A 12,556-nucleotide genomic window follows, 5' to 3' on the forward strand; every position below is an offset into this window, starting at 1 on the left:
GAGAGAGAGAGAGAGTTTGATATGCTCTGTGTGTGGTAAGAGTTGTGTTTTGGAGTTTCTTTAATTTTTGTCCATTTGATCACTCATATACAACGTGTCAGTCTAAGATGAGTCCAAGCAAATCTAAGCTCTGCTTCGTCCAAGCAGAGAAGCCGGATCCGTACTTGAGACCTACGGGTGTACAGACTCATATGACGAGTTTAGTTGGACGAGGTCCGACTATCGAATGTCTGTGGACATACAAGGTGAACAACCTTAAGCCAGCAGGGTTTTAATGCGCTTATGTGGTAATTATGTTTTTGTCCTTTTGTGACTTTTTGATTCATATGATGATGACATCCTCAAATATAGACTCCCTAATCATCATCGTCAGGTCTTGTACGCGACAATGTTGAATTAGTGGCCGATTTGTATGTAAATTGTTAGTACATACGCTTGGTTATCGTACTTTGACTACGCTTAGGCTGGTTATAACCGTCATATTCACTTACCTTTCAAACGCTATCTTCAAGACAGTAGCAACACCTGTTGAACGACATCAACCTCTTGGTGATTAATGCTGACCGCTCCTCAAAGCAGGAAAAGAGACATGAGTCTCACATCGATGGAATGCAAAAGTTTCAGACATCTTCAGCCTATAATTAAGTGGTAACTCATCCCTTTTCATTTTATTACGTAATTACTATTAACTTATTGTTACTTTGTCAACTTGACAACTGACTTAAGCATCGGAGCATTGAAGATCGCTTAGAAGCGGTCTCCTCTCTTGATGTCGTTCATTATCTCTATTGATAGGTTAGAAAGGAGTCAGATTAGTCAAACCGCTCTCTACTACATAACAATGAAGTGTACGAGAGATTAGAAAGCCGCTTTTCCATTGCACATTTCTATTGCACAAACATAAATTAACTTTAATTTTGTATGACAAATCTGATATTACTGTAGTGATTCGTTTTCGACTTTCTTTACTTGTGTTTTTCTTTTTCTTTTTAATTCAGGCAAAGTGCGCCCTCTATAGGTTGGAGTGGTAGTTCTCCTTCCTACTTTTTCTATTTTTCATTATTCAAAATAGGAGAGTACATCGAGCGGAACATAGAATTTATACCTCGGCTTCATTTACTTTGTATTGTTCTAAAATCCATCATGCATGTTGTAGATCACCACATGTGGTAGAGTTTGTAAGAAGTCTAGAACCCTCGTGTCTAAATTTCAATCCCACAGACGTTGATCGAAATTTGAATGTCTATCTATTTTTAATGACGGGACGGGGGAGGGGAAATATCTTTTGTATATATATTGTATGAGAAGAATTGACACAATTTGGGGATAGAACGATACATGAGCATTCCGACAAAATGAATAAAAACATAAATCGGCCCTGTTTTAACATGATTTGAGAGAGAAAAAAAATTATCATCATTGAAAATAAATTAGCCTTACATATTCCATATATTATCGACATTCTCTGAATTCAGTCCACGTCAAGCCGCTAGCTACTTGCTCGACCTTTTAAACGATAGGTCCATGATGAAGATGAACCATTGTATGTCACTGTCTTAAATATGGAATTATTGATCAACTAGCATAGGCTGCTTCATCATATCGATTACGGTGGTGTTTCCATGAGAATCACAATTGAATTGACAAATCCTGGGACGTGAATGTAATTATCCAACTTCTTCTTCACTAACCATCTTCAGATTTTGACTAACCAATTATAAGATAGTAGTTGCCGGGCCAACTAGCTAGCATATATATACGTAACATAACTTTGTGCTTTTGATCAAGAACATCAAGTATAGTGATGATAAAAGACGTGGATAGAATGTCTAACCTATCCTATAAAATCAGTACGTAAATATGAGCAAGCAGCTTGTCGATCCATTCGATTTCATAAGCTTCAATATTATTGTAAATCATTGCCGATTTGAGATGTAGACATGTAGTCATGTATGTGGAACAAGATATGTTTTCGATAGAGGTAGAAGTTCTTAAAATGCCTAAGATTTGAAATCATGCAACTCTTGAACCACCATATTCGTATGGAGTCGAAATGTATGTGCAATCTCGTCAAATAAGGTCATATGGGGATTCAAAACTGCATATGAAGTTTTGGTGGATATACTTTTCCAGCTTACTATATACGTACATTACTTGGTTTCTGTATAGATACGAGTCATGGATGTTCGTATTTCAGATCAGTGTATCCTTTACTATATTCCACCAGAAGCTAGCCTTTCGATCAGAATATTATGACGTAAAATTTCTTATTTGTGTATAATTTTCACTGTAAATACTGTTTCTTGTTTTTTGAGGAAGAAGAAGTAGGTAACAATCATTACAGCCACTGCGTTTTATTCTGCAAACCCGAGTGATGAGCGGCGAAGCTTTATAGATCGAGATATTATTGGAAAGCATAGATCGACGAAAGTAAAAGTCTGTTCTTCATTATTGGTCTGGCACGTGAAAGCCACAACTGAAAGGCAGAGAGAAGTTGCAGCAATGTCTTCTTCCTTTTCAACAGTACGTGGACTAGCTAGGGTTTGTAGGAGCAGCAGAAGAAGAAGTCGACGAAGCTGATGATGATATTGTATGTGGTCGTGTACGCGGCCAGAGACATTCGATTCTCTCTATTGCTCTATCTATGTCTCAATTATTATAGTAATCATTTTTCCTGATCGAATATCATGATTCAGAATCCTCAAATTTCTGAAGGGTCGACAGTGTGTCCTTTGTGATCGACTACTATAAAAATCCATTTTTGATGATGTATATCCGACTCACGAACAGCAATGTGTTAGTGTGTTTGTTGGGTTTCTCTTTAGTATTCCTCTACTACCAAACGACCAAGGATTATCCAAACGAATTGTCTATGTAAGTTCGACTTTTGATTAGGTTTATAATGGATTGGTGCAAACTGCACAACCTACATTATCAATCAGTTCATTGTAAGTTTGTAACGTGTGTAATTTTGGATATAAATGTTCACTTGGTGGATTCACATCATCGGTCAAAAAAATAATGTTCAATCAAAAATGAGATAATTATTTTTGATTAAGTTGGATGAGATAATTATTTTTAGATTAAGTTGTTTTGTTTTTCATATTTGAATCTCAATCTAAAGGTGATTGGACACCCTTCATACGCTTGGTTGCAATGAGTTCTAAAAATTACGGTGGAGATTCCAAGATCCTGATTGACTGTATCAACGACAAAGCTGCAACCCCTTAGTGTATCAGTTCTCTTATCCAAGACATTCGATGGTTGACTTCTCAATTTCAGGAGTGTATGTTCCAACATGTTCATAGGGAAACAAACTTTGTGGCTGATAGATTAGCTTTTTTAGGCTTGATTGTTGTCACTCTTTTGGTTTGGTTTCACTGCTTTCCTCATTATGTGTCTCAAGTGTTCCATTTGGATCAGCTGGGTGAGAGTGTTCATAGAGGGTATGTTTTGTAGTTTTGTAGGTGATTTAACACATTGTGTTAGTCAGCAACTGACTATATGAACATTACTAAATCTATAGAACCTCACGGCGAGATTTGACATAACCCGTTTGGTTCAAGAAATTGAAATTTCTCAAGACATTTCATTTGGATGTTTGACAATGTAAGGAAGTTATTAAAAAGTGTGTAATTAATGTAATAAAATAATACGTTGTGAGTGATAAATGCGGTGAAAAAATGAAGAAAAATGTTTCATTTTGAGTCTGAAATAAACAACTTTCCTACCCATTTTCCGTTCCATCAACGAATATTTCATCTTCTTATCTCAAACTTCCATTTTATGATAGTTACTGAACCGACCGCGGCCGTGGTCGGCAAATTCTTTAGGTTAACAAATACATTCCACCAATCAAAATTCGCATCTTAAACTTTTGATTAGACTGTCTTTATTGCCGATTATACTAATGATAAAGCAAAAGATTACTCAAATCAATGGTCTCGATATGATCCAACCTCTCCCATAAGTGGCTCCTTTTCCCGCGCACTATCGGTCCCGCGCAATTTGGGACGTCCACCACCCCTCGACGCCTTTGGGCCCACACATTCAGCCCCCGCCCTAACGACCCAATCATTTCGGGCCCACAGCTGTCAACCGGCGTCGTTTTTCCGCTTTCGCTTTTAGAGAATGATCACATAAACCGAATCACCATCACTATCAAATCACCTCTCTCTTCTCTCACTCAGTCCCAAAGCTGACCCCACCGCCATGGCGCGAAGATCCATTTCGATCCTCCGTCACCTTCTAACGAAGCCGCTCACTCCGGCCGTCGCGGCCCAAACCCGATCCGTCACCTACAAGCCCCGACCCGGCGACGGAGCCCCACGGGCCGTAACCCTAATCCCGGGCGACGGAATCGGCCCTCTCGTCACCAACGCCGTCGAGCAGGTGATGGAGGCGATGCACGCGCCGGTCTACTTCGAGAAGTTCGAGGTGACCGGCGACATGCCGAGGGTGCCGGAGGAGGTGATCGAGTCGATCAGGAAGAACAAGGTGTGCCTGAAAGGCGGGCTGGCGACGCCGATGGGCGGCGGAGTCAGCTCGCTGAACATGCAGCTCCGGCGTGATCTCGATCTCTACGCTTCGCTGGTGAATTGCTTCAATATGCGTGGCTTGCAGACCAAGCATGACAACGTCGACATTGTGGTGATTAGGGAGAACACCGAGGGCGAGTACTCGGGGCTCGAGCACGAGGTCATTCCTGGAGTCGTTGAGAGCCTCAAGGTATAAACAATGCTGAGTATTTCGAAATGTTTAATTGCTTATTATTATTAGATTTGCGGTTTTTATAATTGTTATATTTATACTGGTTCAGTACTAATACTTGTGATTAGTTTAGTTAAAATAACATTGGCAGTGTTTTGAAATGGTTACAGAGGGATTAAAATTTATACTATTTCCTGCAATTCATTGTTGGGGTTTCACCAACAAGGTGACCCCATATCTGGTTAACGGGCTTATTTAATGGCCAGTGGTTGTTCTTCGTCTATATATTAAATTGACACCAAACGTTATTAGAAATATATGAACCATTGGCAAGAATCCGCAAGATTGTAAAAAGAATCCTGTTTTTGAGAGCTATATCGACTGTAAATTGAATTGGTCGTAGTCATTTCCTAGATGCCCTAAACCTTAGGACTAATTTGATTGGCATCATTTTCCTCATTGAGCTGGTGTTTCGTACGTAGTGCCACTACTCGTTGATTTTTATATCTTGTTTACACTGTACTGAAGTGTTTTAGCAGTTGCAGCACAAATCTTTTCCCTTCTAACTGCACTGTGTTAGGACTAATAATCTCAAGAGTATTAATCGATCCATTCTCTTTTGAACATGTTTCATATTCTCCTTCAATTTGAAGGAGTTTGCATTTTATCTCCTCCAAATTGTGAACTTAGAAAATATGTTTGCCACTTATGCTTACTCTTTTGCTAGGTGATCACAAAGTTCTGTTCAGAGCGTATTGCTAAGTATGCTTTTGAGTATGCTTACCTAAACAACAGAAAGAAGGTGACTGCTGTGCACAAAGCAAACATTATGAAGCTTGCAGATGGTCTGTTCTTAGAGTCTTGTCGTGAGGTTGCTGAAAAGTATCCAGGGATTGCTTACAATGAAATAATTGTTGATAACTGCTGCATGCAGCTTGTTTCAAAGCCTGAGCAGTTTGATGTTATGGTATGCCAAGTTCTTTCTTTAAATATGAACACAGTTGTGTGTGTGTTGTTATGAGAATAAGGGAACGTGGTCAGGCAAATATAGGAAGTTACTGTATAAAGAAAAAGGGAAATTGTTGTTATGAGACTCAGAAATGATGTTTCTTGATTATGTCAGAGGATAAACAAGGGGACATGACTAATTCTTTGGTTCGGGAGATGAATCCTGTTTAGTGCATAACCCTTGTTAATTCTTCCAGATAGTTAATGTGTTTTGAGCAGAAGAAAGTAGGGTGTTTCGACAATACCCAACTTGCAGATTTACTGTTTGTTTTACCATATACATTTTATGTTGCCATTTTAAGATGAAGAGAAAATTGTGTTTTGTGGCTGAAGTTGTGCGATCTACATTTTGCAGGTGACACCCAATCTTTATGGTAATCTAGTTGCAAATACAGCAGCTGGTATTGCTGGTGGCACAGGTGTCATGCCAGGAGGTATAGAAGGAAAAAAAAAAAATATTCCTGCTCTTCATTCCAATCTATGTTTCTTGTTGCAAAGTAACAATGATGGTCTGGTTCTGGTGTTTTGCTTGCAGGAAATGTGGGGGCGGATCATGCTATTTTTGAGCAGGGTGCTTCAGCAGGAAACGTGGGGAATCAGAAAATGCTGGAACAAAAGAAAGCAAACCCAGTAGCCTTGCTTCTGTCATCTGCCATGATGTTGAGACATCTTCAATTTCCTTCCTTCTCCGATCGGTTAGAAAATGCTGTCGAAAGAGTAATCTTAGAGGGCAAGTTCAGGACAAAGGACCTTGGAGGACATAGCACTACCCAAGAGGTTGTTGATGCGGTAATTGCTGCCTTAGATTGACAGAGAAGGTATTCATCAGTTCACCCTATAGAGTTTTCTATTGGCATGGGAGTTTACATGCCACAGTTTTGAAGCATTCCTTCGAGGTTTTCTTTTAACATAATTCTTTGATTGGCCACTTAGGTTTTTTTTTTTTTTTTTTTACCATTTTGTTTAATAATTTTCAAAGATGAACAATGGATCTGGTGTTTCTAATGCAAAAAGTCCTGATTATGTTTCTGCTCAATGCTTGATCTTGTCTTCCATTTCTGTACATGTAACGAAAAACATGGTGCCAATTTTGATTTGGGGTTCCGTCATGTACTTTATTTAGATATTGAACTTAGAATTTCTCGTGGTAAGCTAGCCTAGTTGCAGGGACTAGGTAACAAAGAAACCCGGCAGTAACAAACAAGAACAAAAGGGCATCTTTTATGACTAGGTAACAAAGAAACCACGCAGTAACAAACAAGAACAAAAGGGCATATTTTATGACTTGAAATGAATGGGAGGGGTGTTTGGTACTTTGGTTGGGCTTTCCACTTGTCCAGTTATAACACGCCCAAAATAGAAGTCTATCTGAGACTGAGAGCCAAGACGAAATGAGCTGTAAGACTCTCAATACTAAACGTTATCTTAGAGTTCAAACAAACCAAAGATCAAGACACACGACTTCAAATCTCTCAAATAAATCCTGGTCATCTCCTTTGTTATCTCCGCAATGGCTATGAACCATTTGCTCAAGAACTCCAGGACTCGCCTGGTTTCCACTCTCAGAACTCGCTCTCACTTCATCACTGTCACTCATTTTCACTATTGCTCAGCTACTTCTGGGAATAATAGTAACAACTCTGAGCTTGAAGAGTTATGGGGTTCAAAGGAGGGTCTAGTTCGGTGCTCGGCAAATCATGTCCCTTTATCTCCCATAGGGTTCTTGGAGCGAGCTGCAAAGGCCTACAGGGACAGGACCTCTGTAGTCTATGGCTCTCTAAAATACACTTGGGCTCAAACACATCAACGCTGCCTCAAATTAGCTTCTGCTCTCACCCAGTTGGGAATTTCTCGCGGCGATGTGGTGAGTGATTGGTTGTTCATCTCTGTTCCTAGTTTTTAGTTCCTACTTGTTTCAAAATAACATATCATGTTGTCAATTGAAACTTGGTGATTTATGTTTGAATGTTTGATTGGTTCAATCAGGTTGCAACGTTGGCACCAAATGTCCCAGCTATGCATGAGCTTCATTTTGCAGCTCCAATGGCTGCGGCAGTTCTTTGTACACTAAATGCTCGCCTTGATTCAGCTATGGTATCTGTTCTTCTTAGTCATTCTGAAGCTAAAATCATATTTGTCGATCACCAATTACTTGGAATTGCTAATGGAGCACTTGCATTATTTGCCAAAGAAGCTGATTCAAAACCCCCGATTGTAGTTGTGATTGCTGATTCTGATGAGTTATCTACCAGCTTTACTTCAGAAACAGAACCAACTTATGAGTATGAAAGCCTTTTAGAGAGTGGAAATAGTGGATTTGAGATTAGGAGACCAAAGAGTGAATGGGATCCTATCAGTGTGAATTACACCTCTGGCACAACATCAAGGCCGAAAGGGGTTGTCTATAGTCACCGCGGCGCTTATCTCAATTCACTGGCCACAATTTTGCTTCATGGAATAGGCTCAATGCAGGTTTATCTATGGACTGTGCCTATGTTTCATTGCAATGGATGGTGCCTCATTTGGGGTTTGGCTGCTCAGGGTGGCACTAACATTTGCCTCAGAAAAGTCACTCCGAAAGGCATATTCGACAAGATTGCTCTACACAATGTGACACACATGGGAGGGGCACCAACTGTGCTGAACATGATTGTTAATTCACCGGAGAGTGACCGAAGGCCACTTCCTCACAAGGTGGTAGTAATGACAGGAGGCTCACCACCGCCGCCTCAGATCCTGTTCAAGATGGAAGAGATGGGTTTTGGGGTGAATCACTTGTATGGTCTCACAGAGACTTATGGTCCAGGAACTTATTGCTCTTGGAAACCTGAGTGGGACTCTCTGCCTTCAGATGAGAGATCAAAGCTTAAAGCTCGACAAGGGGTGCAGCATGTTTGTTTAGAAGAGGTTGACATAAAAGATCCTGTCACCATGGAAAGTGTACCGCCTGATGGTAAGACAATGGGTGAGATTATGTTCAGGGGAAACACTGTGATGAGTGGTTATCTTAAAGACTTGAGAGCAACAGAGGAAGCTTTTAAAGGTGGATGGTTTAGAAGTGGGGATTTGGCTGTGAAACATGCTGATAACTATATCGAAGTCAAGGACCGGTTGAAGGATGTGATTATATCTGGGGGTGAGAACATAAGCACAGTTGAGGTTGAAACAGTTCTGTTTAGCCATCCAGCAGTTCTTGAGGCTGCAGTTGTTGCAAGGCCAGATAATCATTGGGGGCAAACTCCCTGTGCATTTGTGAAATTGAAGGAGGGCTTTGATGTGGATGCACAAGAACTAATTGAGTTCTGCCGCTATCATATGCCTCATTACATGGCTCCCCGGACAGTCATTTTCGATGATATACCAAAGACTTCAACAGGAAAGATACAAAAGTTCATTCTCAGAGAAAAAGCAAAGGTGTTGGGCAGCCTCTCTTGAAGGAAGGAACTATAAATAATAAGTCTTATAGAGGGAAGTTGTAGCTATGAACATAGCACAAGTGAATAGTTACACATCAAAGGGAAATGCACTAGTCTTTTTGGGTGCTTATGTAGTGGCCTGTGCAGGATGATGTTCCAGATCGAAGCGGATAATGTATGGATATACAATTGAACCGCAGTACAGGTAATTTCCAATCTTGATCCCACTTGAAATGAGTGATAACCCTGGATCAGAGTAGTGGTCAATAGGTTCCCCTTCCAGATTAACAGCCATTACACCAGAATTTTTCTCCATATGTGGTTTGCCTGCTGTATACTTCTCCATGATTGCCAGCCATTTTCGAATAAAAGGGTACCTAAGTGCTAGATCCCAAGAAACTGTAATCTCCTGCCAATTAGGCAAACAAAATGTCAATGAACCATGGATACTTCCTGTTTTTCACAACAATCAAAGTGACCCTTTAAGGTCAGTGTTATTTATTTGCACTCCAAATTAGAATGCAAGAAACTTTCACAATGATCTTGTCTAGAAGAGAAAGAAACTGAATTACCGTAGCCAATCCAATCCAGTAATGGCCTTCCCCATCATATCGGATATTATCAGGGGTGCCCGGCAAGCTGTCGATGAAGTTCTCTACGTGTCCCTTCTTCTCGCCTTGCAGGTAGTACTTTTTACATCTTCTCCTGCAAAATCAACCATTAACACAGTCAAAACTTTGTCCCTATCAACAAAAGCACAAGCAGTCCACACTTCAGATGAGGGTTTCAGAGAACAATATACATGACAGTTTCACAGAAGATCACAAACTTCTGATCCGGAGAGACTGCAACTCCATTAGCAAAGTAGAGGTCGGGGACTAGCACTTTCGTCTCTTTGGTTGTTGGATCATAACTGAGTAATCTTCCATGGGGTCTGCCCTCCAAAATGTCCCAAATGAAGTCATGGAAGCTGTATTTATACGAAGCATCTGTGAAGTAAATCATGCCATCTTTTGCTACGTCTACAGCATCTGTTAGCTTGAATTTTACACCCTCAGCCTCATCAGTCAGCAGCTCCACTTCTCCAGCCTCACTTGTTCTCAGTAGTCCCTGATTTGTGTTCCCACATTTTTTGATTCAAATGAACATTGAAGAAACAATATACAGTATGCTAAAAACTTGTCAATATGCCACTTCTTAGGTGGGTTTGATACAGACAAAATCTACGCAAAACATTCACAATAGTATCGAGAAAAATCAATTAACTATAAAGGTCAATATGTTCATCTAATATAATAATATAATATTGTAATTAAAATAATATATAAAAAATTAAAACATATATAATACACTAAAAATAAAACAAGAACTTCATCCAAAAAAAATTTAAAATAAAAAAAAATAAAACAAGAAAAAAATTCAACTGACCCTTTACATATTTAATAATTGATACTCTCCTAAAAAAAACTTAAAATACCTACTCATTCATAATTTTATCGATTACTTGTCTATCACATCTATGAGTTTAGCGCTAACAACTCAAATGCTACAACTGATGAAGAATAAAGTGTAGAGACAAAGAGATAGCAAGAGAGTCATCTTATTCATTGATAGGAGCCCTTTATATAGGGAATTACACAATACCAATATGGTAAGGATATGAATACATAGATCTAGTCTAACTACATATCCTATTGGCATAAGGCCAAGGCACACATAGAGAATATCCTAGAACAACAACTAGTTGTGCCGTGAATTGAACTCACACTCTTACACTTACTAAAAAAATTAACAATATACCACTTCTTAATTAGGTGGGTTTGATACAGAAAAAAAAATTACACAACACTCACAATAGGTACGAAAAAAATTAACTAAAGGTCAATATGTTCATCTAATTACTGACAATTTAAATATTATAAATAGTCTATCATGAGTCAAACTCACAATCTCTTATCTACGAAAGAGACACTATGACCTAAACCGCCGGTTTGTGTTGGGACTATTCACTATTGGACCATCCGTTAGCCGTTAATAACAAATTAAACTCTATTTTGGATTTATAGAAAAATGTTAGTGACGCTAACCTTTTCTGTGTCCGCTACCAAAAGGTCACCGTTATGGCCGTGAGCGAGTCCGAGTGGTCTCCCGCCGGTGTTAACCCAGTTCTCCACCACCGAGTCAGCAACCGACTCGTTCAACGTGACTCGCTTGACCCACCCGTCAGCACAGCCAGTGTATATGACCCCCGACTTTGAGTCATAAGCAACGTCTTCCGGCCCCGCTAGAACCCCAACACCTATAAACTCCGACCCTTTGAGCATCTGATCATTACGCCTTGGCGCAGCCGCGATTCGGTGGCTTATCTCATGAAGCGGCAGAGGAGCGGGGTCGAACGGGTCGAGCTGGTAGAGGACTAGCAGAGCTACCGCCACCGGAACTAGTATGGAGAAGAGGAGAAAGTTCAGAGGCCATGATGAAGATGTTGATCTTCTAACGGCTTGGGTTGCAGAGGAAAGTGAGTCTTGGGCGCTTGACTCGGACATTACGTGAGTTATGGAGGTGATTGACTCGGTGCGGATAGGCGGATATGGATGTGAAAGGTGAAGTTTGAGGATATATATAGCTGGGGAGCCCTTACCGTGGGGACTTTTCGATTTATGGTTTAAAAGACCTAATTTTCAATCACATTTTGATATCTTATCCGTTCAGTTTTTAGGTTTATATGAGTAGATCATTTCTACAAATTTTCACATAAATTAATGTTCATTAAGATAACAAACTAGATCAAATTAATGGACGAACCAAATCTGTCAAATATGAACCGTTCAAGTTCATAATTGATAAATCACACTTATAAATATCTTAACAATTTTCAATATAGCTGAAAATTTGAAGAAATGATCTACTCATAAATACCTATAAACTGAATAATCAAGATGTAGATATAAGATCGAAATGTGAGATAAGCTAAAAAGTTCTCAACTTAAAGGTCCTCACTAAAAAAGCTTTTTATATAGCCGGTAGATAATAAGATTATTAGGTAAATGCCATATTCCGGTGTCATGCACTAAATACAATAAGATATATATCATATATGAAAGCCAACTTGTTGTCCAAAAAAATATATATATGAAAGCTAACTTTCAGAAGGTTTTGACTTTTGTATATCATATACTTCTACATCAATGATCAAACAATTGATTTGCCATTTTAAGATTGAGATCAATGGTGACAAGCTTACGTACGTACCCAACCTGTTGCCTTTGTTTTCTTGCCAAAATCTAATGCGAGTAGTGCAGACAAAGTCACAAAGACATTTCAACTGTAAATGCGAACGATATACAAGGTCCAACCGTTTGGACTTTTCTGTTATACATATATGTATAACATATATCAAGTTATGAACCGTCCGATCATTT

General features: G+C 39.4%; 3 protein-coding genes across 3 annotated transcripts; 2 read left to right on the top strand and 1 right to left on the bottom strand.

The window, feature by feature from the left end:
- The first annotated feature begins 4,159 nt into the window (after nt 1-4,159).
- LOC101303449 (isocitrate dehydrogenase [NAD] regulatory subunit 3, mitochondrial-like) lies at nt 4,160-6,528 on the top strand. The gene is made up of 4 exons (XM_004287692.1): nt 4,160-4,728; nt 5,438-5,677; nt 6,074-6,152; nt 6,254-6,528. Exons 1-4 carry the CDS (start codon nt 4,213-4,215, stop codon nt 6,526-6,528), a joined length of 1,110 nt encoding a protein of 369 aa, XP_004287740.1. The 5' UTR covers nt 4,160-4,212.
- Nucleotides 6,529-7,088: 560 nt separating this feature from the next.
- LOC101303739 (probable acyl-activating enzyme 2-like) lies at nt 7,089-9,449 on the top strand. The gene is made up of 2 exons (XM_004287693.1): nt 7,089-7,582; nt 7,705-9,449. The coding sequence occupies exons 1-2, from the start codon at nt 7,229-7,231 to the stop codon at nt 9,151-9,153; spliced, it is 1,803 nt and encodes a 600-aa protein (XP_004287741.1). The 5' UTR covers nt 7,089-7,228; the 3' UTR covers nt 9,154-9,449.
- On the bottom strand, nt 8,820-11,709 carry LOC101304032 (adipocyte plasma membrane-associated protein-like). Its single transcript, XM_004287694.1, has 4 exons — nt 11,222-11,709; nt 9,937-10,244; nt 9,707-9,839; nt 8,820-9,543 (listed from the first exon to the last, which is right to left on the bottom strand). The coding sequence occupies exons 1-4, from the start codon at nt 11,678-11,680 to the stop codon at nt 9,262-9,264; spliced, it is 1,182 nt and encodes a 393-aa protein (XP_004287742.1). The 5' UTR covers nt 11,681-11,709; the 3' UTR covers nt 8,820-9,261.
- Between the last annotated feature and the right edge of the window lie 847 nt (nt 11,710-12,556).

This window comes from Fragaria vesca, linkage group LG1 (assembly GCF_000184155.1).
Source record: "Fragaria vesca subsp. vesca linkage group LG1, FraVesHawaii_1.0, whole genome shotgun sequence".
NCBI classification, from domain to species: domain Eukaryota; kingdom Viridiplantae; phylum Streptophyta; class Magnoliopsida; order Rosales; family Rosaceae; genus Fragaria; species Fragaria vesca.